Source organism: Pseudoliparis swirei, chromosome 22 (genome assembly GCF_029220125.1).
Source record: "Pseudoliparis swirei isolate HS2019 ecotype Mariana Trench chromosome 22, NWPU_hadal_v1, whole genome shotgun sequence".
Taxonomy (NCBI): Eukaryota; Metazoa; Chordata; class Actinopteri; order Perciformes; family Liparidae; genus Pseudoliparis; species Pseudoliparis swirei.
In genome coordinates, this window is record NC_079409.1 from 12,713,252 (window position 1) to 12,741,130 (window position 27,879).

The window sequence follows — 27,879 nt, forward strand, 5'->3', positions numbered from 1 at the left end:
GTGTAAATGTGATTTGCCAGGTTGAACACATGTGCTTTTGTGCTCTTTGTTTACCTTTTTTTTTTTTTTTTTACATCTCCATGCATCCATTAGTAACTGCCAATTTAATTTGTAATTGCTATGAATCTGCCAGAGAGCCCTCGAACACTCAACGATTTGACAGTGGGACAGAAGTAAAGTCTTACGGGTCAGTCCGTTCGGGTTTAGATTGGAATTGGGCCCTCAAGATCAATGTAATGTAGGCTACATAGTTTATCTCCAAATTCCTGTCCTACTGATTCAGTTAAATCTATAAATACTAAATACTGGTGCAGCCACCCTGCGTCCTTTAGCGTGCTACCAAATGGTTGATACCTCTCTGGAAAATAACCTTCTGTAACCAAGTGGGTTGAGTAGTAGGTGACTCCTTTGATGAACAATAAACCGAGAAACTGATTTAATCTATTGTGATCAATTATACACCTCCTGAAAAAGGCCAATGCACTGAAGTTAACAAGGGAACCAAACATGTAGCCGTGTATCCCACGGTCAGAAAGTTAAACATTGAAAGGGTTAGAGACACATGAAATATAAACATAACACTGCCAGTAGTATACAGTCAAATACAATGAATAGAGGTGGATTTGGGAAAATACACACAATAAAATCATAAAACAAAAATAATTCATCTCAACTTAAACAACACGAGTCCTCAACGCTTTTGTGTTTTGTAATGAAACATCTTTATATAACAATCCATATAGTTACACAGGGACGTAATGCAGGGCTTCACCTCTTCAAACGTTCTTTTGTGACGAAAGCATCGGTCATGGAGCAGAGTTAGGTTCCACCAATCACAGTGGAAGGTCTAAATCACGTGACCTAAACACGCAGCGCGACTGGAGGGAGACTCGAGACCCCGGAAGTCGGGCTTCTGTTGCTGTGTTGTAACACATGAAAGTCACCGGTACGACATCCCTGGTGTGTCGTTCGTTGCGAGGCATTTTTTCATGTGTTCGAGGGAACTGAACATGTGGTAAACATGCGTACGGTAGATTATACGCATTGTCAGTGCTCATTCAAGCGATAGGACGTTGTGACGCTGGTTATTCAACGCTACCTCACATTACAGCTCTCTCAAAGTCAGATTCCGTGACGTATTCCACCATCCTCGTCCTTCTAAAGAATACATATGGCAAGGAGCCTCGGTCGACTTTGTCTGGGCTTTCACCGCCTCGGCACACTCTCCTCTGTTGTGTCACCACCCAGCCTGTCGTCTTCCAGCGGGTCGGTCAGGACCATATTTGCACGTGCCATGATGGTAGGTAGCAGAATGATCCGGTGGGATGGAAGTGCTCTAACAACGGGTCCGGTGTGTTTTAAAGTGGTTTGATCAGTCATTCTCCCCTCACTCCTCCCGGATGTTTCTCATTCCTGTGATGGGATCAGTCATCCTGTAGTTCTCTGGTGTGTTTGTTGTAATAACACTGAAGCGAACTACAAACGCCAAGTCAAGTCAGTGTTGTTGTAGACAAAGATAACCACGCAACACGATGTTAGTTGTAGGGGGAACATTCATGCAATGGTTTACGATGTTATAGTTTTTTGTAAACCTGGGAAATACATCATGGAATACAATAAACAGTTCAGAAACAGTTCAGCCATAAAGTGTGCACTGATAACAATATCCTACTTGATCTACTCATTGTTTGCATTTTATTAATACGTAGATCAAGCAAGACAAGAGTCTTTGGACAAACTGCATTTTCTTGTACATTACAAATATATATTTTCCATTCAAAACAAGAAAGTAAACTTAATTCTACAAGGATATTAAGCCATATTTCAGACAGTGGTGCTTGACAACATAGTTGTTTCAAACCACACCTTTAGTGTATGACATGCTTTATGACCCACACAGTCCCACCAGAGACTTTGCTGAAAGCTAATTGGACCCAGATACCGTCGTCTACTATTATGTTGTAAATGATGTGCCTGTACAACAGGGGCTGCCATCGTTTCTGTCCCAGCCTCGGGACTTCAGCCTGCCGAACTCCTCATGGGGCTCAGAAATGATGCGGTTGTACCAACAGTACAACAGCCAGTGTGAGATGGAGATGGAAGGAGGAGAAAAACAGGAAGGGCCGTGGCAAAGACTGCCGAGCTACAACCGCTTCCTCAAGTATGCTCCAGGTAAAAGTGACGTTTGTCTCATTTAGTTGTATTTTAACAAAATATATATTGTTTCAACTATGTAATGGGGCACCGTTTTGTCATGACTGGTTTGAGTGGACACGATTTATCCCCTAATATGATCCCATTCTCCATTTTAACCTTTTTTGTACTTTAACGACTTGTCAACAGCATGGAGCATGGTTCATTTGGTCCACTCTCTTCACCCTGTGACGCCGTCTTCACTCTCGCGACATCGTCACTCTCGTCGTCTTCACTCTCTCGTCTTCTTCACTCTCTCGTCGTCTTCACTCTCTCGTCTTCTTCTTCACTCTCTAAGCTGTCTTCACTCTGGTTCACTCTCTCGACGTCTTCTTCACTCTCGATATGGTCTTCACTCTCGTAACCTTTACTCTCATGCGGTGGTCTTTGGCTGCAGCAGGCAAAGTGAAAAGAGGCGTGAGTGAATATTGGACATTCAGAAACATGACATTGAATCCTCTGCAAACTGCAAGATCTCTTAATAAGCGACTGTTTGCTAACATTTTAGCCATTTCAACTTAAAGGTGATGAAATGTCAATGTTGTGTTCACATGTTTCTGCTGCTATACCGATTGGCAAAACAATTGTTATTGCAGGTTTGAGTTTAACACACCAGTGCAATTGAAGGTACGACTATCATGGAACTGAAAACAGACATCCTCGTGTTTCAGCCCTCCTAGTGTAACCAGCTACACGTGACCAGTGAAGCAATGGGGCTGGACACCAACTGACGTAGGTGGAATGCGCTGTAAGCTGCTGACAGTTCCCTTGTGTGTTTTCCCATTAGGTGGCGTTTATCTTAGTCAGATGATCCACTCAAAAGCTCGTCTTTTTACCCGGAACATCAGAAACCCGGGGGCAACATTTGAGTATGTTTTATTTTTCAATAGTGAGGAACAGAAGTGTGTGGGCATTTTCCAGGCTGGACACCTACTGGAGGGGCCGCCAGGGTAAGATAACTATATCTATGTAATAACTATGTATGTTGTATCTTTACATACTGTTCCTACTTAACTGTATTTGCACATTTTATTGCTTTAAAAGATTTAAAGTTTTTGTCTGAAATGTGCTATTTTGGGACGCCAAGGTCGCCCAATCCAGCAACACACCATTATTCATGTCCTATCTCTCACATTTCCTGTCTTCCTTTTCATATTATCAGCTTTCCAATAAATGCGAAATGCATCCCAAATATATTAAACAGATTACCTCACAAGATAGACTATTTTTAATTCTAAAAACCTTACATAGATGCCCATTTTAGACTTTGTATTTGGTGTCTAACATAAATGATGTGTATTTCCAGACATGTCCACGGGGGGGCAATAGCCACTATGATTGACACTGTGGTCGGGGCTCATGCGAACATCTTATCTGGACCTGTTGTGACTGCCAACCTCAACGTCAACTACCGCAGGTACAGAAAGAACATTTTTGTTGCTTTGTTTAAAATGTACTGAATATGACAACTTTTTATTGGTTAGTATACTAACAGACAATAGTTATTTGTATATTTTGAAGACCCATGCGTCTGTAACACCCTCTATTTGGTATAATAGCCCAATTGTCTGATGTCAGTATTACTGTATACATGGGAGGAGCAGTCAGGGTCGGTGTGGGCATATGTTGTATGTTGCACTGTGTTGTCATGTATGGTCAGTTTGCCCTGATAACCACGCGTCTTGTTCCCAGGCTGATCCCACTGGGAAGCACGTTGGTGATTGAATCCTCTCTGGATAAGAAAGAAGCCAAAAAAGTATTTATCACATGCAAAGTGACCAGCAGCGATGGCTCCAAACTGCACACAGACTCAACAGGTACATTTTTACAAGCATAACTTGTCTGGTGGGACATGGGAAAGGTTGTGTTTGGTCACATGTCTGCTTGTCAATCTTCTGTTTTGTCACTGTCCTGTTTTCTTTCATGCCTCCTATGCAGCACTGTTCGTGTCGATCAAAATCAGCCACCTACTCCTGGGATCGTGATGCAAACACGCCAGACGACCACCCAGACTACCACCTCCACAAACACTGCCAGCAACCTGAGCCCACACAGTGTGTGTGTGTGTGTGTGTGTGTGTGTGTGTGTGTTTGTTATTGGTTTGAAGTATTTTGGGGTGTTTTCTTTTCCAGGTGATATCAGAGATACATTTATATCATAATACTTATACGCTCTCTGCACGCCAATATGTTATTGGTGACAAACTGTATGGTTTCATGACATACATTTACTTGATTACCTCTGCTTAGTCTTATTAACACATCTGGATTGGATTGGATTCAATTTTTTGTCTGTGCACAGAGTACATGTACAGAGGCAACGAAATGTAAAATCTACAGTTCATCGCTAAGCATTTTTCATTGTAAATGTTAGGATTTATTTATTGTAATTTATACAGTAGTTGTGGTTTGAAGTACAACTGATTATTGCTCAAAGTGTTCTGAAATTAATATTTTATTTCTTCTAATAAAGCCTTACCTATTGGTATTTTTCTTTTTTTGATTTATCTTCCTCGCTCTTTGCTTCTGATCATTCAAAAGGATAAAGACTTGAGTTGGATGTGTTCCACTTACACTTAAAAGGACATTTAAAGTTTCTCTTAGTGTGATAAGTGTTTTTAATTAATCCACTGGAGCTGTGGAACAAAAACATAAAATGACAAAAAGAAAATTAAGCTAGTTTATATTTTTGAAAGGGGATTCTTTAAGTCTGCAAATGTATTATCACAATCAGTTTTTTTACTTATCTGACCATTTGTAACTATGTTTTACCTAAATACTCAGCCAGCAGCTGTCGGAGCTAAGCCCCCTTCTATTGATTTCTCATAAACTGTCAGAAGACGACATTGCACTTCCAGAGAGGGAATCTAATGTGGATGTTTATCAAGCAGCTTAATTAATTCTAATGGATTCTAGTGAAATTTGAAAAATAGCTTGAAATATATCAGTTATATTAATATGTTCTGTTCAGTCACTGCTTCTTATATCCGTAAATCACTAACTGCTGAATTCCACAGATGTTTTATTATTACATGCAGCTTATAATAGTCTATTGAATTAGTTATAATTACTTTTTTATATGATTTAATATTAATTTATTATTTATTTGATTAATAATCTTGAAATTACAAATTATATTTCCATTGTAGCCATTTAAAATACTGAGTTGCTTATGAGCCGATGCTGCTGAGTGAGTTTTTGTATCGCAGTAAATCATTGAGTCTACTGAACCCTGCAGTATGAAGTTCTCACAGCGTTTGTCTGGTGGTTTCTGAGTCCTTGGGCTCATCACAGCGCAGGCCTAGTGGTCTTTAACCTCAGAACAAGTGCAGATGGAAATGTGTGTGTGTGTGTGCAGGATAAATGAACACCAGCAGTTTCTTCTCCCCTGAAGGCTCATGTGGTCAAGTTGGGTTTAAGGAAGTGTGTGTGTGTGTGTGTGTGTGTGGTTAGTTAAAACCACCTACAGCAAGTTCTGTCCACTGTAGTAACTGCTTTTACTTTAGATATAGCTCTTGAAAAGCTTCATTAGACCGTTACTCTTTAAACCAAAATGTCATCTAGAAGTGGAATCACTTGACAGAATAGTGAGGTGTCGGGGACTTGACAGTTAGCTTTTTGAGTGTCACCTGCAGAGGAATATTGGCATCCAGAAATAAATATGCATATGGGTCTATTTATTTAACAATAGGCGTTATTGTGTTGAAACCGCTATCAATTATTTATCATGTATCAGAAAAAACAGTGAATCAAATAATATACTAAACATCTCTTCACTGCTTGCTTGTGAGGATTTGGTGATGCGCTGAGAGGTTATGATCAAATTATAGTATTATTCATCATACTGGATCGAATTTTAGGAGGTCCAGCTGTATAAAGTATAGTTATTTCAGGAAAGTGGTGAGGGAGAAGTATAAAGTAAAAATACCTCAACATTATAAGTATCCATACCTTGTAAAAGTAAATGCTCTTATTCCACACTGTGACTTTAATGTGTGTCTCTGGACCCAGTGGAAGCACCATGTATTACCACAATGATGTAAACTGAGAAGACATCGATTATTCATCGTTTTCTTTGAGCCTATTGTTTTCCTACCTCTAATAAAATGAGGTATTGGCAATACCTCATTTTATCGTATTGCATACCATTATTAGAACAATGTCCTTCCAACTGCACATACCGAGGCCCCCAGGAGGTTTTAACATGCCACAATAATGACCAGCATATAAAGAGAGATCATGTGGAAGTAGGTTTGTTGAATTTGAAGCCAAACTTACATTGGAATAACATTTCTCCTCATATATGATTTGCGTTTTCTCGATTCATGTGAAGGCAATGTGTGGCAGCACCATGGGATTACATTTGTCAACTGAGCACTACAAAGCAAAACCCGATCTGCTGTTGCGTAACGGCCGGTGACATAACTCTCTCCAGCCCGGGACGGTCAGGGCGCACGGGGAGGGGGGAGGGTGGGGGCACGGCTTGTGAACGGCCGGTCCAGCTGCACGCTCTCCTCTCTGCGCTGCTGCCTCGGGGGGAGAATACATTCTATCAAAAACAACCCCACAAGAGGAGGTGTGCTGTTCCAGACAGAGAGGGCTCTGAGATGACCACCGACGTGTGGGACCCGCTGTAAGGACCTCGGCGCGATGGCCCTGCAGCGCGTCCTCAGACCGTGCGCCGGCCCGGGCGCCAGAACAACAGGTAGGATGAGCTCCAGTTTAGCCACGTTAACGTCGGAGTCGGATGGCGGCAGGTGGAGTTCAAAACCGACTGTCATTTGACTGTGTGTGTTTGTTTGTGTGGAGGGCCACCCAGTGTTTAGACAGGAGAGTAATGGAATATGAGGAGCCCGACGTCCCCCCCGCTGGGAGCCCCCTCAAAAGAGGTAAGAGGATCCATCACTGAGCTGCTCCTCTGCAGCTCGTCTGGGTTATTTGAACTGTTGTGCCTCGACAAGCATGTAACTTGCTTTAGCTACTCATAGTTTATTTTTAGTCTCATGTTTACATTCTCTATAGTGTTTGTTTCCTTCTTTTTCTTTATATCCTTTCTTTCTTTAATATGAAGCAAGTCTTATCTCCCAACATGCTTTGCCCACTTCCACTCACAACTATCTCCTCCTCCCATGCACTCTTTAGCTCATATGGTCACCTTTCCTTCACTGGCTGCTTCTTTGTTTCTATCGTGTTCACTATTATCTTATTCCTGCACTCTCATCCATCTTTACCCCGTTAACCCCCCTCATCCCTTTAATGGAGTGTGGTTAAGGTGCTGTGAGTGGGTTAGAATGACAGTAAACCTGAGTAATCCTGGAGGATTAGTTCTTATTTCTGCTTCTGTTTTTGGCCAATGCTTTACTATTCAACGCCTCTTCCAGGCTCAAATCAAACTGTCACATGAGATAAAACACCTTGTCCTTTGCTACAGAAACCCACTGCACACCTTCCATATCATTCGACACCTTTAGTCTACACACACTGCTCCGCTAATGGATGCAGACTGCAGAGTGAAGAAAATACATGTTTCTTTGCAGCATGGGAACAGCATCTGATTTGCGCAAATACAGTGGGCTAACAGTGAATAATATGGAATTAAAACTCAGTCCTGTATTTTTATATGCATTAGCCTACAGTTTACCAATGTTAGCGATAGTGATTTATTTTGCCATTAGTGTTTTTTAATATTCTTCAATTTAAGTTCAATGTAAACAGAAATGTAATCATTTATTAAATTGAACTTTGAACTATAGTCAAACTTATGCAGCCAAACATTGTTCTATGAAGGTGCTACAGTTTCCAGATACACCAAATATGACTGAAATGAACTTTTGTGCATTGCGTCTAAAATAATGTTCACGACAGCTGGAGCTGGAACAACACACATTGTCAAATAGGGCAAAAACATTTATTTTTTTAACAACAGCTACATAGGGGGCAAAGGTGTTGTGGTTAAAGTTTGTTTTTAAAGAGCAGCATCAGCTAACTTTCAGATCCTGGAACTGCTGTAATGGCGTTTCAGTGAGTTTCAGTGTGGTTGTACAGTTTTCTTTCATACTGCTGATATGGCCTTTCTTAAGGTGACGACTGTCTTGGTTTTAGTGGCGGGTGTGGGTGTCTGCTCATTATTCTTGAGCATTCTTTGAGTATCTGGTGCTCTACATTGCATTTCCTCCTGCCCTTCAGGGTAAATCTCTGAAAGTAACGTTGTTCATGATTGGATGAATTGCTGTCTGTGGTGTCCCAGGTATCTATTGTGGGTCCGATCATCTTCTCTTAACTCTATTTGTTATTCTGCTGTCATTTGTTAATGTAGTATTGGTGTTTATTTTCACGATAGTGTCCGCAAGTATCTTTCTGTCAACCAAAATGTTTCCAGCATGCTAATTTCTTGCAATAAATCCTAACTTCTGGACCAAAATACTTTTATTTACAAAAATCACATCCATTATCTGCCTTTCTACAAATGTATTTTGAAACTCCTCAAAGTCATTTTTGAATATTCAATCAGTTACTTAAAGGCCAACATGTTTTAAATGAAAATGTTTCTTCAAATAATAAAAACCTAAAACAACTTCCCTTTAATTCCCCCACTTTTATTTGATTACACTATATATCTATAACGCATGCTAGTGTGCTATAGATACAGATTTATTCAAATAGATTGCAACTGCATTTCCTGAATATATTATAAAATATATTAACTTTTGGAAAAAAAAGTAATTACACACATAAGTGTCTACAATATGCGATTGAAGGATATTTACAGGATGTCAAACTGATTCATCAGCGAAAACAGGTTAAAAAAAAGAGCCGCTAAAGCCCACAGATCACGGTGTAAAAGTGAACAACATCACCTGGTGATCCAGACAGAAGACAATGAAATTATGGAATAGCACTCTTCCTGTAAAGGGTAGGTCTTTATTTTATGTTACAATCACTAAAAAGCAAAGAAACTTAATGTTTTAAAAACTTATATATATATATATATACAGTACATATATATATATATATAAACACACATATATATATATATATAATTATTTCACTGTACTTTATATACACTTATACACACTGTGTACACTTTGCATTTTTTTCATTTTCTTTATTATTTAATTTTCTTAACTGTAATATGTTCTCCTCCGCTATTTTATTGTATTGTATATATTGAGCATTTTTTCATTCTTAATATTCTATCTATCTATCTACCTATCTATCTATCTATCTCTCTATATCTATCTATCTATATATCTATCTATCTATCTATCTATCTATTTATCTATCTATCTATCTATCTATTTATCTATCTATCTATCTATCTATTTATCTATCTCTATCTACACATATTCTGTATCTATCTAGCACTTTTTCTGGCCTTCTTTTAATTGAGTTTACACATGTGTGTTTATGTTTTAATTATTTAGTATCATGTCATAGATTGACTATTTTTGTTATATTGTAAATAAATTAAATATATATTTTTCCTGTATCTATTTATTTAACTAATTATACTAATTGAGAAGGTAATAAAGTAGTTAATCTGACTTTAATATTTCTACATTTTGTATTTCTTCTGTGCTCTATGTCTCATGGTTTTGTATTCAGGCGAAGTTGTCGGCCCACTCTCTGGGTTCAGTGGGCTTCGGTGCTGTTATGTAACGCAGCAACTGTCACTTGAGCAGTCGGCTTAGATGTCAGAGCAGAGATCTGAGTGAGAGTTCGACTGATGAGTGGTGTTCAAGTGTGTGCCTCTGCAATCATGTAGTCTTGGATAGCTAGCTAGCGCATGTGTGTGTGTGTGTGTGCGTGTGTGTACATGTTGGTGGGTTCATGGCTTGGCAGATAGGTGTGTCTTGCTAAATGTATACATGCTGTGTCACATTTATATTGCACAGAGACTGATTGTGGTTGGTGATCACATTAGATTATTTTTCCACCATAAACCGCAAACTGTTAATTCCATTCAGCGTAGAGATCATCTACCTTAAGTTAAAATTGTTAATACCAAATTTTAAAAATGACAAAGGTTTAGCTTGAAACTCATTATGTTGCAGGTAACTTTAAGTAATGTACAGAGGTTCATGTCTGATGATTAGTACAAGTAACAAAAACATCAAGCAACAACTTTTTCCCACATCATCTTGATTAGCTTTCATGTTCACAGAACAAACATCCACAGACAACATCCATCCAATCCCCCAAAACAATCCAATCAAAACAAAAACATTAAACATTAAATGCAAATAAGCAAGTAATTGTAGATAAGGGGAAATAAAACAGTACAGCAAAAAACACAAGATTATGCAAGAAACAAAATAAACTACGTACACCACTATAAACCTTTAAACGAGAATAATAACATAATACGTATTTATCTACATGCACATAAATATACAGAAATTGATATATCCATACAACCAACCGCTTTGTCTTAAGTGTTGGTAAGTAATTTGGTAATCACATTTTGATTTGTACAAAGGAAGGTGCTCATTTGACACCATATTAATACAACAGTTACATGTATTACAGTTTTTCTCCATTGCTTTGGCTCAATTCTTGAAACAGAAATTACATTCTCAAAACAACTTGTGCAAACCTCCAAACCACTGGGAACTTGTTCATAACAGATTTGAATTTCTCATTCCTTTAATCAAATTGCAATTGTTTTAGAAACTCCTTGCAAATGACAAGTACAATTGCCTCCAGCTTGCACACATTTCAAATGATTTAGCACATCTGTGCAAACGGTTAGGTACAATTGCCTTCAGTTAGCCCAATTACCAATTGAATACATCTTGCTGGTCTAAACTGACTGTTGCTTCTCAGTCAAGTGGTTGTTCTCTGCAAAACATCTTGGCATCATTTCCTTGTGTACATCATCACCTGCACAATAGTTCACTCCACTGTCAAAATCGTTCAGGCACATAATACCATGAAAAACATCATGGTATATACTGTAATATGGATCTCTTGGATCATCGGCTTCATTTTCAGGTGCAACTAGAACTTTACTAATCAAGGAGTACATGAGCATCGGACTCTAAACCAGGGGTCCCTTCTCCAGGCAATGGATGCTGCTTGTGCCGATGTCACAGCAGATCAGTGCAGGGGATGGTTGCGGCCTGCACGGCGATTCTTCCCCCGTTGCATAGCAAGGGAGAACATCAGATGCAATGTTGACGAAAATCTGTGTCCAGACAGACGTGAGCGAGAGGATGAGCAGGAGAGTGAGGATGAACTCCAGCTTGTGCTCCAGCTTTGCTTTACTTTCCTACTGTATGTTTTGTAACAGTAGTGTAGGCTATACTTAATTTTATTTTTGATGTGCTTTTTGTTTGACAGTATTTTTTGCTGGACACATTTTCTGTTTCTGTTTTGCAATTACTGTAACAATTTCCACGGCAGTATAAGTGCAATACAGTATGTGATGGGAAACCTTGTTGGCTCCTCTTGAATGAATCTTTGTGCTGTTTGATACACATAGTATTCTGGAAAGAAAACATCTACTACAGTAACCATTCAGTGTCAAAGGACTAAGCCAAGATTGAAATGTGAACATGAGGGATATTTCTATGGTCCACTGCCATACTGACAAAACATCTAAACATTTTGACCTGCAGTGTTTAAACAATGACGAAGGGACTTTTCATTTTGGGGGCACTGACTATTTGTATGAGAAAAGGAATTAGTTTTGACTGATGAGTTGTCTGTTTTGGGAGAGATATGACCTTTTGCAGGTGTGCCATAGTGTTTTGCTAAACCATCTACGTTATTTTGGCAAATGTATTTAAAGCTTTGAGGATGTCCTTTTTTTCAAGAGAGATGAGCCACAGCAATCGAGAAGGAAGTTTTCATTTTGGGGGCACTGACTATTTTTATGAGAAAATGATTTGGGTTTGAAGCTTGAGTTAACTGTTTTGGGTGAGATATGACCTTTTGAAGGGGATCTATGTAGTTGTGCTGAACCATATAGGCTATTTTACCAAATGCACTAAGAGCTTTGAGAATGTAATTTCTGTTTCAAGAATTGAGCCAAAGCAATGGAGAAAAACTGTAACATAGGTTTGGAAACATTGAAAACCCATCAAAGAATACAAACATGAATGGCTTTTGATTTGGAAATAATGCTTTTATTTACCTCAAAAGGCTCCTTTTAAAGTATGATTTAATTTAACATTAATCATATACATTTTATTTAGAAGTCTCCTTTAACCATTTGTACAGTTAGTGTTCACGTTTCTTTAAATGTTCCGCCTGCGTGTCACTGCTCTGCTTTCTCTCTCTTTCTGCTTATGAGGCAAAACTGATTTGACGAGGGGAGGAAAACAGTGGAAACCACAGAGGGCCTGATCTGGTGTCAGTCAAAGACCGGCTCGCTCTACGCCTTCCATTGATACTTATCTCACCTCTCTGCCCCCCCCCCCCCCCCCCAAACTGGCAGAAAAAAGAGCACCTATTGCTTCACAGACACCCACCTTCTCTGCCTTTAGCTCTTTTCTCTCTTTCTCTCTCGTGTGTGTGTGTGTGTGCGTGTGTGTGCGAGCGCATGTGGTATGGGTGCCAAAGAGTCACACAAACATAGACACACACCATGTCACACATAGACACACAGCATTGTAAATGGGAATCCTGAGTCTAATTTAACCTCTCAGTGAGGTGTCTTCACCACGAGGCGTTTGTACATTGGAAAAAAATATATATAATATTCTGAATTCTTACTAACAGAATCAAACTGCCACTAAGGATTTTAGTTTTTACAGCTGAAAGTGCGACCGGGTTAGTTTCGGTCACATTTCATGCTAATTTTATTTTATCCCCTGATTAAAAGAAAACCCTTTGAATATAATATTCAGGATTTCACATATTTAGTTGCTCGTTTGCATGTAACATTTTGTTTTATTACCCTTAAAGCATCACCATTATTTTAACTTGATATTTCACTGCCAAGACAACCTCGTTGTTTTTAGTGGCGGAAGAAGTATTCAGAAACACAAAATTTAGGTGAAGCTAAAGTCCTGTATTTAAACTTCTCACTTTAGTAGCAGAAGTATTGACCACAAAATGTAGTTGAAAAATAAAAGCACTCATTTTGCAGAACCCCCACTGCCAGTGTTATTATATATTGGTGAACAATTATTATTGGTGCATCAACATTTAAGCTTTCATGTTGTAGTTGGTGGTTGTTTGTTATATTTCTCTATTAAATGCAAGATGTAAAAAACTGTAATGAATACTGTACTTTCGTAAAAGAACTATTTTCTAACACTGATATGATTTTTAAAAATCGAACATTAAATCCTTTTTAAAAAGTACCATTATGCTATTTAGCCCTGTGTGTTAAAGCGTAGTCGTTTGTAACGCTCATGAATACACACTGCATGTTGTGTTTCTGATTCTAAACCCAGACGCTCATATTTAGTGCAGCTCGTAGTGAATCTTCAATTTACAGTAAGTGTTGTGAATCATTAACAACATGTATTCTCCCTCAGGAGGAGTTGTGTCCAAGAAGACTCATTTGAGTAAGTGTTTTATGAAATATGGTGTTTTAAAATGTATGTGTGTCTGAATGTGTTATAGACATTGTTGTGCTTGTGTTAGATATTTGTGCATGCATTGTGGTTAACGTCATAGTTAGTGAACATACAACATTGCACCTGTACAGCAAGACACCAAGCACACACACACACACACACCTGCACACACACACACTGTGTAGTGTCGTTGCATTAGCATTACAGTGTCTGCACGCAGTTTGTTGCACCTGTGCTGCCCCCTTCACACACACACACCCACACCCACACACGCTGCATAGACGCAGTGATGAAAATGTCAACGACTAGGGGCTTTGGCATCTGAATGCAGATGCAGAGATAACGTCTCATATTGTTTTACTTCTTGGGTTTAACACTTCTGCCACAACTTTAGCACACCTGGGTGTTGTCAAGTGCCGAGATGCTGTGTAACACGCACCAACCTTTGAGTTAAGTGGTGTGATGATGAACATATTGATCATAAACAATGTCATCATTGTTTATGATCAATAGATTGTTGCTCGTGAGTGAGACCACATATGTGTTGAAGATAGCCGTGGTAGTCTTGTGTGTCAGGGGCTATGTAAACAAACTCAAGTGCACTTAAATATCATTAAAATGCAGCATTAATAATAAGAAGTAACGTTATATAGCTCTCTGATGGGAGACATTCCTTTACTTTGGACACTTTATATATTCTTTTGGCAAAACTTTTGCACTTTAACATAAGTAAAAAAAAAATTTAATTTACTTTTAAGAGTGTAATGTAAAATAAGAGTATTTCTGCTGAGCTCAATACTGATATCTTATTCCTGCCAGTATAAATAAGCAACCATGTGCATCATGAGCATCAACAAGACAACTTTAAAAAAAAAAACTCATGTGTGAGTTAGAGTATATACAATCTTACTTTGATGAAATATTTTTAGAACTTACTCTGCTTACTCCTGTTGAAAATAGTTTAGTTTAATTTCTTAGGAAGAGTCCTAAAGGTGCCACACACTATGAAGCCCATTTGTGTATGTGCGGTGTAGAGTGAGGGGGTGAAGGACAACAACAAAGGTATAAGGAAAAAGTACCGTGCGAAAGAAGCCCGGGCAGGGGACAGTCCCCCCCTTTCTTTCTCTGTCTCCTCTCTGTCTCTCTCTCTCACACACACACACACACACACACACACACACACACACACACACACACACACGCACGCACACACACACACACACACACACACACTCTGACAAGGAAGGTGAGGCGGTGACTGACACTCAAACGTCTGAATATATGTGCTAAAGCTGCAGTGAGGACCTGACCCCGCTCGCTGAAGGAAGAACGAAAAGACAGAAGAAAGACTGAAAGAATAGATGGTGTCAAAAACAGTGCGTCAAAAGAAGTGTGTTAGACAAAGTGAGAAGAAAAGTGAGTTTGGGAAAGTGGGACAAGCGTCTCAGACAAGTGGAGGAGTGAGGATGATGCGAGGTAGGGATGAAGTTTTTTGTGTGTGTGTGTGTGTGTGTATATATGTGTGGGCAATCTAATCAAAGATTTTTAAGCAATTAGATTAATTGCATGTTATTTGTTCAATGTTTCTCGTGATCAACCCTGGTTTTAGGGTTTCTTAAAAGTTAGTATATGACTGTGACGTGATGCTTCTGATCATGTTGTTATCCAGAGAGTTAATAATGCCACCTTTAGGTTTAACCCTCCTGTTACCTTAGGGTCAATTTGACCCCATTCAATGTTTAACCCTCCTGTTACCTTTATATTTACTGACATATTTTACCCTTGGGGTCAATTTGACCCCAGCAATTAAAACCTCCAGAAAATTATTAGAATTAATATTGTTTTCCAAGTTTAAGTGTGAGGTACTTTATGTTTGTTTGTTGACTACCTAAATAGCCCTTTAAATATATAAAAAAGTTGATATTTCTTATATGTTTGACACAGTGAAAAATAGCCAGGGGTCAAATTGACCCGAAAGAACACCGACATTAAACATTGAATGGGGTCAAATTGACCCTAAGGTAACAGGAGGGTTAAGGCCGGTTTGTAGTTCTAGTTTCATGAGGTTGAACAGTGAAACAATTAAAAGTGGTTCAAAGTTTGATAATTTTGCACTTTCATCAAACTAACTACTTTTAATGTTGTATTTGATGTTTCAGCTGGTTTAAAGTATCTGAATGAAGGCAGAAGTTATTTTTGTTTTGAAAATTAATTTGTTCTCTCCAGAGTTCTTGATTGGCTGACTGTTCACATCAATTTATGTGTTGCAGTTTTAGGGTTTGGTAACAGGACTACATTTGGAGTTCCCTTTGATGGATTCAAGATTTGAATCATGTCTCTGTCCGTCCCACACACACCTCAGACATGAAGCGGAGCTGACTTCACTTGTTGAAGAGTACAAAAAGTTGAAATGTTTACTGTTTCAAACAAGTTCCATAGGTTTTACTGTCAAACACCTTTTATTTAGACTCATCACATTTTCCTGACAAGTAATATAATTAAGAAATTAAACGTATTAAGGCTCAAGGGATCAGGTTCTAAAATGGCATTTGAAATATTCGAAACACGTTTGCAAAAACTTTCACCAAATTGTAACCGAATTCAAACGAAAGAGACAGGAAAACAGGATGCTTCACGACCACAGTGCATCAGTTTGAATGGACTGACTTCACATACCCAAGACAGGTTGCAGAGGAAATGCTGATGTTATTTTAAAAATGTGATAATGAAGATGTTGAAAGAAGATGGAATTTATTTTACGAAGTAATTACAAATTAATAGAAAACAAACACACAACACCCAGAGGGGAAGAAACAATAAGAAAGGAATAATCTTCTTTTTGCAAGTTGCTTCCACACTTGTTCTCTCTTGCAACCTGAACACACACACACACACACGTTTAGATGCACAAGCTCACAGCAGGTGCTTTTAAGATGGCACCTAGATACGCATATCTGCAGCTGTGTGTGGATAATGTGTGTATGAAAGAGAGAGAAGGAGTCTCCTATTGTCGAAAACAGGACTTTTTTATTCTCTTCACTTCATCAAGAAACATTTGTGTTTAATTCCATGCTGTTACACACTCACAGTGGGCTTGATGCCATCAGCATCTACTCACACACACACATTTCATATGGCTTTGTTGTTGTGTTGGGGGATGCCCGAGTACATTCTTATACAGTTTCTTTATCAGAAAGGATTTCCTTGTGCCTCTGTGCAGCACTTCCAAGGCGGCAAAGCGGTTGGCATCAGATCAAAGATAACATCAAAATCGCAGGTGACACGTTCCCCCCAAAATACGGCAGAGGAAATACAAGACGAGAGCTGATTCATACACATTGCTACTGTCAAAACATGACTTCTTTCAAACACCCCCAAATTTAGCCTGCACTTGAAAGTAAAATATGGTTAATCTGGTGCTAACTGGTGTTCAGATTAGCTTTGATGCTTCACTTTTTCTCAGTTAGGGTGGTGTGGGTAGTTGTTCTCACTTTGTTGTTGTCAACAAATGAATGACACTTATATAAATGTAACAATCAACACCGTTTGAAGCATCACAATATTTAACACCTATCAGCATTGCAATAACTGTAACAAGAAATATTATGGAACAACATATTAAATACAGAAGAGTGGTAAGAAATAGTTCTTATTAAAATACGTGTTTCTTCCATTAAATACAGATTACAGTTAGACGTTCTTAAATCATGGATTTTAAAAGAAAGGAATTGTGACGGGGTGTGAATTCACTTTTTCATTTTGCTTTAGTAAATCCGATAATTTTAATGAATCTAAAGTTGGATTTGGTTAGCTCTTTCATGAGAAAATATGTATTGTATGTAAATGTATGCTATGTTATTTAGTTAACTACAAAGATCACATAATCTACTTTAACCCCATATTTATTTTGGTCCAATATAAATTTTAGTGTGGCTGTTAAAGTGATGTTGAATATTTTAAATGTCCTGTCTCAGCAAGGTTTTATATTAAAGTCTTTAAAGTATCATTTATATGATTTACTTTTTTTTTTTAAATTGCCGGTATTATTAATAAAAAAGAATACATTAATTATCTAAACCATTTTAAATCAAGGTACGCATATTATTAAAACATTTAACTTGCAGTGATGTTGTAGATAATTAAATGATAATCCTCCTAACCTGGGTTTAATAATGTATTGTTTGAAAACTGTAAATCTGCTAATCTGTCAAAAACACACAGTTTGTGTGTGTATATGTGTGTGTGAAGTGTGTGAGCTTGTGAGGTGTGTATACAAACATACACACTTACCAAAGCTTCCGTCAGAGGAAAGTTTTTTTATTTTTTTGACCGCTTATGTCTGAGAACAGACTGCTGACAGAGTGATCTTAGGCTGAAGACTTGAGTGTGTCTGTATCGCCCACCCCAGACCTCCACCACCCACACACACGCACACACAGACACGCATTCCACAGAATCTTTTATTTTAAAAGTACTGAAATAAACTCCTTATAGGTTGATATCCAGAGAACAAAACTTTCCTTGCGTTTTTCTTTTTTTTCTCCTCGTGCTTTTTTCAGTATATTTAAGGTGCTACATATTTTGATGTCTCATTTTTGGCCTTCTCGGGCTTGTCTAGTGCTATTTATCCTATTTAGACGTAGCTCACTGTACTTTATCTTGTCAACTACCTTAAGAATCACAACAATTGAAAACCAAAGCTATTGTCCAGCGTTTAGCAGGAAGTCATTGCACATCTTCGTCTATCCGCTGTTATACGCGGACGCTTTCGTTGTTTGTATGACGACGCTGATACATGTAGTTTTTAAGCCATTGATAACTCTAAATCTTGATCAAAAGGCATAAATCCGTCCACAGCGTCTCGCATACGGAAGCGTGGGAGGTGGCATTTTTATTTTCACAGACAAACCAGAACATTTCCTCTACGGCTCATCTACTGTACTCAAACTTCTTCTCTTCTTAACATCATCTCACACAAAATAGATAGTGGAGTAGTGGAGTAGTTTTTTTATGATGTCACTTCAGTCTAAATATGTAAATATAGCTTTGTGTGGTGCATTCTTGGTGGTTTCACACTGTACGTTGTTGCTTGAACGCAGTGAAAATATAAAATGTTGAATGTTCGTCAAGACATGTTGTCGGTCAAGATGCAACAAAAGTAAAGAGCATTGCTGGGATAAAGCACCGGAAAGCAAAATTGATTTTCATTAATTATTGAGCACATACAATCTATAGTAGAGAGATATGTTTAACCTTATTAATCGGGTCATGAGCTGAGTGGTTGAGCAGCGATGCCACATGAGGGTAAACCAATATCTGATGTTTAGGTATTCGCCAGTAAAAACAAAAAAGCTAATTTAGATTAAAATAACATGTATTTCTAAAATATGTTTTTGGGCTATATATTGAGTGCTAGACACAATAACACTATTCTGTCACTGACAAAGACACGAAGGGAAGAAAGAAAGGTGGTTTCGTTTTTTTCAGTTTGTTATCTATCTTTCTCTCTCTCTCTCACACACACACACACACACACACACACACATATGCACACACAGGAGATGCTACATTCCACTTACAGATACTTGGGTCTTGATGCAGATTCCTTGTTTTGCAGGTGTTTTTTTAAGCATAAAAAGACTAATACATAAGTCATGATTTAACTTGATCCCGCTTTAGATACTGTGATGTGTAGTTAGGTTAGATTAAGAATTGTCACAGCAGGAGCAGTATGTGTGATGTGTGCGTGTGTGTGTGTGTGTGTGTGTGTGTGTGATATCAGTGGAAGGTTGTGGGTCACGGTGGATTTCCTATTGTTTGAGGTTGACAATCAGAAGTGAAATTGTGAGAAAAAACCAACAGACCACTCATGTTCTCTCCGCCTATCCTGCACTCCAGTAAACATACAATCAAAGTCACAGCTCGGGTACTTTACATGGTAGATATTTATAAATATAGTATATGATATTTAGTTTGCAGGAAATGCTTCTGCTGCATTTGTTTGAACCAAATCCTCCAGTCATCTTGGGATGTCCGAAACTTGTTATATTTGTGAGGAAAAAAATCAAATCCATATCATGGTGAATCTTGAGGTTAATAAATCAACTCTTTTGGTAGTAGCTGCTTCCTTACACATGGTACTCTATACGTGTGTATTTAAAAAGCGTATTTGACCTCAGGCCGGCTGCCTCTTCAGGAGCCTTCAGGTAATCCCTGTGGCACCAGATAAAGAGGGCACACACTGACACACTAACACACACTCGTGAGAAAATCTGACACAGTTATGCACGGAAATGCAAAAACTGTATCAGACGTAAGAGCTTGTCTCGTGGAAAATAATCACACACCGTAAGTGCATTTGTGGAAGGAAGAGAGAACATGACAGGAAGAGATAAAAGAAGATAATCTAGTAAAGAATGACAATGCTATGTGCTGTGTCATTCTATGTTACTATATATGCAGGAATTATATGCAGTGCTCTATTATTTTATTTGAGATGTGCATACGATACAACTTTTCACACCTGTCACCAACACAGGCTTTTAAAAGACTTCTCTGGTACTTTAATGCATCAAATAACATCTGATTCTGACAAAACTCACAACTAAGAAAAATATTGAGGGGCGTGAAAGCTCCCAGAGATCAGGGGCACGGAGGGGGGTGAGAGGGGGGTGGGCCGTTACTGGCAGTGATGAAGGTAGAGAGACTGCATTACTGGCATCTGGCATCATCCTTTATGAGCGAGACAGAGATGGATTCACAAAAAAAGAATTGACATGAAAGAGGGACAGTCAGAGTGAAAGAGAAGCCAGTCAACCACTTAAAAGGACTCTGAGGTTGACACCTTCGTTTTCTTCACCTTTCCCCATTTGCAAATATTCCACGTCCTCAGAAGACTCCTCTCCTCATCGTATTTGATGTTATTTTGTTCATTATTATTAAGGCAGGAAGTGTTTGAAAGGAAAATACCTTTGGTTTACTCTAGTCACACAGCAATTAAAACATGTTTAAGGAGGAAGTACAGATTAAGTTCCCACAGCAGGAATTCAGATGATTCTCTGTGTGGCATTATGATGCTTGTGGCTTATGTTACTTCAACAGTGACAAGCTGTGCGCTATTGAGGTTTAGATTGATGTTTTCATGGATATTTAAATTAATTTATGAACAACATGTGATCTAATGTTATTCATTGATACATTTGAGCTTTTCATTTGCTCAAATACTACTCTTTAGCTGCTGCATGATGAGTGGTCATGATACTGAAGATCGAGTTGGCTCAGTTGCTTTGTCCCTCCTGGTGTGCTATCTGAGAGAGTGTGAAGTGGTGAGAGTAGGTGTGGAATGCACTTGAAAATGTTAACTCTGCTTTTACTCCTGTGTTTGTTCAGCTCAGATCGAGGTTATCCCGTGTAAAATCTGTGGGGATAAATCCTCTGGAGTGCATTATGGAGTCATCACCTGTGAGGGCTGCAAGGTAAGAGCACAGCATCCAACACATACTGTACGCACACACACACAATAGTTATTAGTAATAAAGCCATATTTCAACATTTTGCTGACCAAGTGTCAAAGTCAAGACCAGGACCAGACTAGTGTGAGTCCCACAAGCCATCGTCACTCCTCAAGTTGATCTGAAAGATACACATTCACAAAAAAACGTAGACAAAATTAATGAAGATTCATCTTTATTCACCTCTTATATTGCCATATACAAATATATATATATATATATATATATATATATATATATATAAAATGTGCATATATATATGCAAAAAACCAAACCTACTATAAATTAATCCTGCTGGTGTACTGCTATAATTTGCCGCGAGGATTAATACAGTTAATAAAGCTTAGATTCTGTAGGAATGGAACACCTAGATTATGTAGGGATGGAACACTTAGATTCTGTAGGGATGGAACGGTTAGATTATGTAGGGATGGAACACTTAGATTTTGTAGGGATGGAACACTTAGATTCTGTAGGAATGGAACACCTAGATTATGTAGGGATGGAACACTTAGATTCTGTAGGGATGGAACACCTAGATTCTGTAGGAATGGAACACTTAGATTCTGTAGGAATGGAACACCTAGATTATGTAGGGATGGAACACTTAGATTCTGTAGGGATGGAACACCTATATTCTTTAGGGATGGAACACTGCCTATGCTTTGCATCTTCCACATGTTATTGTAAGTGTGTGATGCAGTGTGGAACTCACACTGGTCCGGTCTTAGTCTTCACTCAGTGTATAAGTGTACTACAATAAATATCATGATACAATAATCAGAAAGCATTGCAGAGGGGAATTTTACGTATTGGGAATTTTTTTCTTTGTTTTCTTTTGAGCAATCACAGTAATAATGTTACTAAATAAATTAGACAATGGACAGGTAGTTTAGAAATATCTCCAGAGTTGTGGTCTTGACCGGTCTCGATATAAAATCTCGAGTCCTCTTAATCTATGTGAGTGAAAATGTAGCCGACACGAGACGAGTTTAAAAAGTCAAGACCGATCTTGAGTACTCCAACACTGTCCGTTATCACGTGTTTTTATTGGTATTTGTCTTAAACATCTAGTTTCTGCTGGCCGTTGTTAACCATGATATACTAACCGACCCTCAGGGATTTTTCCGGCGTAGCCAGCTGCCTACTGTATCCTACTCCTGCTCCCGGCAGAACAACTGTCAGATCGACCGGGCAAGCCGCAACCGCTGCCAACACTGCCGTCTCCAGAAGTGCTTAGCGAAGGGCATGAGCAGAGACGGTGAGACACAAAGACACCGACTTGCAGACCGACAAACAAAACACATACTCCATTCACAGCATTTGTTTATTTTCTTGTGTCTATGTTTTTGTCTTCCTCAGCTGTGAAGTTTGGACGGATGTCCAAACGTCAGCGTGACTCTCTGATTGCTGAAGTGGAGCGGCATCGGCAGCAGCAGCAGCAGCAGCAGCAGCAGCTTCAGGGGGAGGCCCAGTCTCTCTTGTCCTTCCCCACCAAGGCCCATCAAGACCGCTCCCACCATCTCCTCCAGCCCATGGCCTCAGCTTACTCGTTCACCGGGGAGGCCGAGCTGCTGTCCTTCAACGCTGATGTTCACCCTTACCTGGTGTGCTCCCCTAACGAGTCGCAGGTGTCGGGTGTGATCTACCGAGGCTCCGGTGGGTCTCCCACATCGAGACCCCAGGGGAGGGGGGACAACAGTGGACACCTTGACATAAGAGGTAAGGCTCTCGTGTGTACACACATCACACAGTTGTCCGTTTCTGCTAATTTCTCATTGGACTTCTTTGCTCCTCGTGTCAGGGTTCGACTCCAGACAGCCATCTCATGATCTTGAGGGGGTTCATCCCTACAACCCTTTGGAGGATCCTTACAGCCTCTATTCTCACTCTCTGAGGAATATAGGTGAGCAAACAGCACGGTGGGCTAACGTGAATAAAGTTGTGTTGTATTTTAATATTTACAAGCGTTTCTTCTATATTTCCAGATGAGCTGTGTGCCAGCATTGTGCGCTCCCACAAAGAGACCAGCCAGTGCAGAGTGGAGGAGCTGCAGGCTCTCAGATGGAAACTGCTCAGCAGAGAGGAGATCCAAGTCTACCAGAGCAAAGTATGACGACCTGACGACAGTGTTTTGGTTCTCAGACACACACAGAAACAATCTGCGTAACTCCCAACAAAGATCAGTAGACTGGACAGTGAGGATGAGATTATGTGTGATGAGTTAGAAATTGATTTATGCTCCAATAAACTCCGCCTACAACATATTTTCTGTGTCTTACTCTCTCTCACAGTCGGTGGATGAGATGTGGCAGCACTGCGCTATCAGACTGACTGATGCCGTTCAGTATGTGGTGGAGTTCGCAAAACACATCCCAGGTTTTCGTTTGCTTAGCCAGAACGACCAGATTGCTCTCCTGAAGACCGGTGAGTTTACCTGTCACCATCCATCTAAAATGCTTGTATTGCCTGTTTTACCATCTCTTGATGCAGTTGTGTTCCCGCCTCAGGCTCCATGGAGGTGGTTCTGATCAGGATGAGTCGCTTCTTCAACACAGAGAACAACACCGTCTTCTTCGATGGGAAATTTGCTGGGGCTGAAATCTTCAAGTCTTTGGGTGAGGGTGTCTCTACACGGGAAGGCAGTTCTGACACCGTTCATGCAGTGAACACAATATATTCATACGGTGGTTTATCAATGCTCTGTGGTTTGTTTTCCTGCAGCATGTGGTGATTTAATCACAGCAGTGTTTGACTTTGCTCACGGTATGTGTGATCTAAAGCTTACGGAGCAGCAGATTGCTCTCTTCAGTGCTCTCGTGCTCATCAACACAGGTAAGATCAACTCACCTCTACCTCAATTATGTTGCATGTTGTTCCTTAACATAAAAAAGTGGGAAGATGCTTTAGCACGAGTTGATTACCAGCAGGATGAGCAACATGTAACTGGCTAACTTATAGTTGTATCCAGTCAATGTCAGTGTCATGATCATCTTTAAGACCAAAAGTTTTTTGAAGATTTCCATTTCAATCACTATAAAATGTTGCATCACATTTTATTTATTCATTCATACTCACACAATTAGCCGGTCTGCCTCCCAGTGGCAAACAAGGTCATATAACAGCCCACACAGTGATCCAGGACATCACGTGAATGTTTGTTTGTCTTTTGTGCAGATCGTCCATGTCTGGAGGACAGAAGCAGAGTTCAGCGAGTGCAAAGAAGCGTGGAGTTCGGACTCACACACATTCTACACCGAGACAACCAAGAAAGTCTAATGCACAAGGTACATGTCTCAATACAGAGTGGATACTTTCTCTTTAATTACTCCCTCCAAACACCTCATTCTTTGACCTGCATGCCCCTAGCTGCAGTAGGCAGCGTGTTTCTGACTGTGTGTGTTCTCCCTGCAGCTGTACCAGAGGATGTCAGTGTTGCGTTCACTGTGCAGTCTGCACATGCAGAAGCTCCACTGGTTCAGTCAGCGCTACCCGCTCACGGCTCACTCTCTGTTCCCGCCGCTCTACAAGGAGCTGTTCGCCTCTGAAGCAGAGTTGCTCCCAGGGACCACTCAGTGAATAACCAGTATACACACATTTTAAGTTTCTTCATTATTTCCTGACAGAATCTATTTTTCTAAAAAAGAAAATAAGTGAGTAAAGAGCTTTTTGGTAGATTGTGTCAAACATAAATCTCAATATTTTGATAGCTTAAACCTTTTTTGATTATTCCAGGGAAACATTGAGTTGTTCCTTGTTAGTGAGGCACAGCATTCATTTTCTCAGGATACGTGTTATTGTGAGTCACAGTAAATGTGTGTCACAGGACGTTTGGACGCAGGGTACAAATCGTTGTCAGCTGAAACTGAAAATAATAGTCCACCCAAAATCTGTCTATGGAGTTTAAAACACGGACCTCCTGTAGAGTTAAAAGGTGACTTTGCAGATAGTCCAGGACCAGCTAGATAAAACAATAAGGTATTAAAACCAATTTAGACAGAAAGAAAGAATAATTTAGTAATAACAAATGTGCAGGCACAGCCAAAAAAAGAAAGAAGATTATTACCACACGTCTTGAGAAGTAAACATCATATTCCAGGAGCAAAATAACAACATTAAGCAATAAAAACAATGAACATATGTGCACACCCAATTCAACAGCACTGTTAAAATAATTAGCTTGAAACAACTGTCTATTTGTGTGCTCAATATGCCCCAAAATATCCAGAGGTACTCAGAAGCCTTTCAAAATAGGCTACACCAACATATTGTATACACATTTGAAAGGTAAAGTGTAACTTCAGCCCCAGGTCTGTCTGAGCCGGACACCCACTGCATCATTGACAAATGCTGAAGCGTGGACACAGTTGATGTGAGTTGCTTGGTGACATTTCCTTGTAAACAGGATTGGCTTTGCAAGGTTCAGGGCTGATCTGAAACGGTAGATGACATTTTGAGCCAGGTTCAGCCCATGAAATGCAGATTTTTACAAAATTGGTAAGGAATTTAAATATTTAAACCAACATTGATTTGCTTCATCACAGTAGTCACTTTATTTAGTTTACAGCTCAATAACACATCTAAGTGTGCAGCATCTCTTTAATATATTGCATAGCAAGTATTCCCTACAAAACATGAAATATTGGTGGTTATAAATTCTACACATCCAGACAACAATAAACAACCTGCCTCTTTGTTTCTGTATGTCTGTAGAGAAATGTCTCTCCTCAGGTTGATCTTGTCAGATTGACTAAGAAATCCTAAAAGCAGCAGTACCTCTTAAGTGTTATTCTCTGTGTTTTAATATGGCGTTTTATATCTTTTGAGCTTTGGAAATGTGTTGCATTAAATGTAGGAATTTAATTAAAAATGTGAGAGATACAGTAGAAGTCTCTTCCTCTGTGTGCAAACTTTTCCTTTTTTCCAGATTAACTTGCATATGTTTTTCTTTCATATCTTTCATATCTGTATGTCCGGATGTAGTCCTCTCTGTTGCTGGAATGGCTGAGGTTATAATGAAGAAAATTTCATGTAAATGTTCTAATAAACTGCTGAGGCTGTAATAACAAGCAGATGTGAAACTTTATTTTATTGTGTAACATAAACAGTTGTGTAAGACTGCGACATGCAGATTCAAGATTCAAGATTCAAGATTCAAGATGTTTTATTTGTCACATACACACACACAGGGTGTGCAGTGAAATGAAGGTGGCAATGCTCAGCAGGAATGTGCAGTAAGGCAAAGTACACACACACAACACATAAAAACAACACAATATTTACAGTGTGTGTGTGTGTGTGTGTGTGTGTGTGTGTGGTGTGTTGTGGTGGGGGTTGGTGGGGGGGTGGTGGGGTGGGTGTGAGGTCGGTCGTCTGGCCTGAGGAAAACTCTGAGAACTCAGTCTCTCTCTCTCTCTCTCTCTTCAGGCGCCTGCCTGGACCTGCCGCTGCCACAGTCTGTTGTTGTTGGGGGTGGGAGTCTGGTTCATGATCTCCCCGGCCTGCCCTCTGCACCTGGTGTGCCTCCTGGTGTGGTGTGGTTGGAGTGTGGTTCCAATAGTGCGCGAAGTCAGCAGAGCCTCTCTGCCTGGCCTTCCTGTCCTTGCTGTGAGCTAAGGCAGGAGGCTTGCTTCCTGTCAGCTTCTGTCAGGCTCTCTCTACAGCTCAGAAGGACTGAAGGATTCTCTGGGAAGCCTGAGGAAGGTAGGCTGCCCTGAGGTGGCCTTCCTCAGCTGCCCTTGCTGTTCTGACCACCTGGTCCCTTTCTCTGTGGTGTCTCATGGGTGATGTGGACTCCCTCCATTTTATACCGCCTCACCCCTCCCCAGTAGTCCCCACCCCCCCCGTTTGGTCCCAGTGCTCCTCGTTCTCACAATCTACCCTCCTAAGTTTTGGTCCTGTGTATGATGAGGTGACTCCTGAGTTGATAGGGCTGGCATCAGACAGAGTGGGAAGATCAAGCCAGGTCCTCAGGGTACGCCTTCATGTCATCGGAGCCCTGGCCCACTGTGTCATCCGATGTCATCACCACATGATGATGTTGGTTGGAGTGTGCAAGTAGACATGTAACAGGGTGAGGGCTGGGGGACAGGGAGTGTGTTCTGGGGAGCTCTGGGCTGAGGGGTCCCACCTGGGGGATTGTGGCCAGTCTGTGACCACCCTGGCTGTCCCACCAGGGTCCAGAGTCCAGTCCCAAGTCCAGGGCCTGTGTTCCAAGCTGACCAGCAGTCTGGAGGTGGCAATCAGATGGTGAGCAGTCTTGAGGAACCCTGCTGAATGATAAGCAGTGAGGGAGAATGTCACAGTCAGCAGTCTCTGATGAGCAGTGGGTCTGTAGGCCATGGTCTGGTCTGGATGAGGAATCTGTTTGGTCCATGTGGGATCTAGGAAGCGGGTCCAGCGAGGAAGGGAGGGGCCATGGTGAGGGAGGCATTTCATGCGCATTCGTGAGCATGACCCGCGGAGGAGGGGCATTCTGGGATGGGTGACGGCAGATGGGAAGCGGGACTTGGCATGCTGGACACATTCTGGGCGGGAGAATATTGAAGGCTTGGGAGCAACTCAGAGAGACTGGGGACCATATTGTGGCTGGGGATGGTGGTGACCTGAGGTCTCTAGAGAGCTGCAGCATGCCATCTGGAGTCA

The 27,879-nt window shown here is 40.1% G+C and overlaps 2 protein-coding genes across 10 annotated transcripts; both read left to right on the top strand.

The window, feature by feature from the left end:
• The first annotated feature begins 941 nt into the window (after positions 1-941).
• On the top strand, positions 942-4,680 carry them4 (thioesterase superfamily member 4). The gene is made up of 6 exons (XM_056444187.1): positions 942-1,300; positions 1,986-2,172; positions 2,981-3,143; positions 3,500-3,610; positions 3,886-4,010; positions 4,132-4,680. Exons 1-6 carry the CDS (start codon positions 1,172-1,174, stop codon positions 4,176-4,178), a joined length of 762 nt encoding a protein of 253 aa, XP_056300162.1. The 5' UTR covers positions 942-1,171; the 3' UTR covers positions 4,179-4,680.
• Positions 4,681-6,695: 2,015 nt separating this feature from the next.
• rorc (RAR-related orphan receptor C) lies at positions 6,696-26,306 on the top strand. Of its 9 annotated transcripts, none has more exons than XM_056445232.1 (13): positions 6,696-6,897; positions 7,002-7,081; positions 13,682-13,711; positions 21,113-21,198; positions 22,354-22,495; positions 22,597-22,956; positions 23,039-23,140; positions 23,223-23,344; positions 23,529-23,661; positions 23,745-23,852; positions 23,959-24,069; positions 24,412-24,521; positions 24,649-26,306. In XM_056445232.1, the coding sequence occupies exons 2-13, from the start codon at positions 7,030-7,032 to the stop codon at positions 24,811-24,813; spliced, it is 1,521 nt and encodes a 506-aa protein (XP_056301207.1). In that variant the 5' UTR covers positions 6,696-6,897; positions 7,002-7,029; the 3' UTR covers positions 24,814-26,306. The 9 variants fall into 9 exon arrangements, with proteins under 9 accessions (XP_056301207.1, XP_056301208.1, XP_056301211.1 ...); XM_056445233.1 differs by having other exon boundaries at positions 7,012-7,081; XM_056445236.1 differs by lacking the exon at positions 13,682-13,711.
• Positions 26,307-27,879: the final 1,573 nt, after the last annotated feature.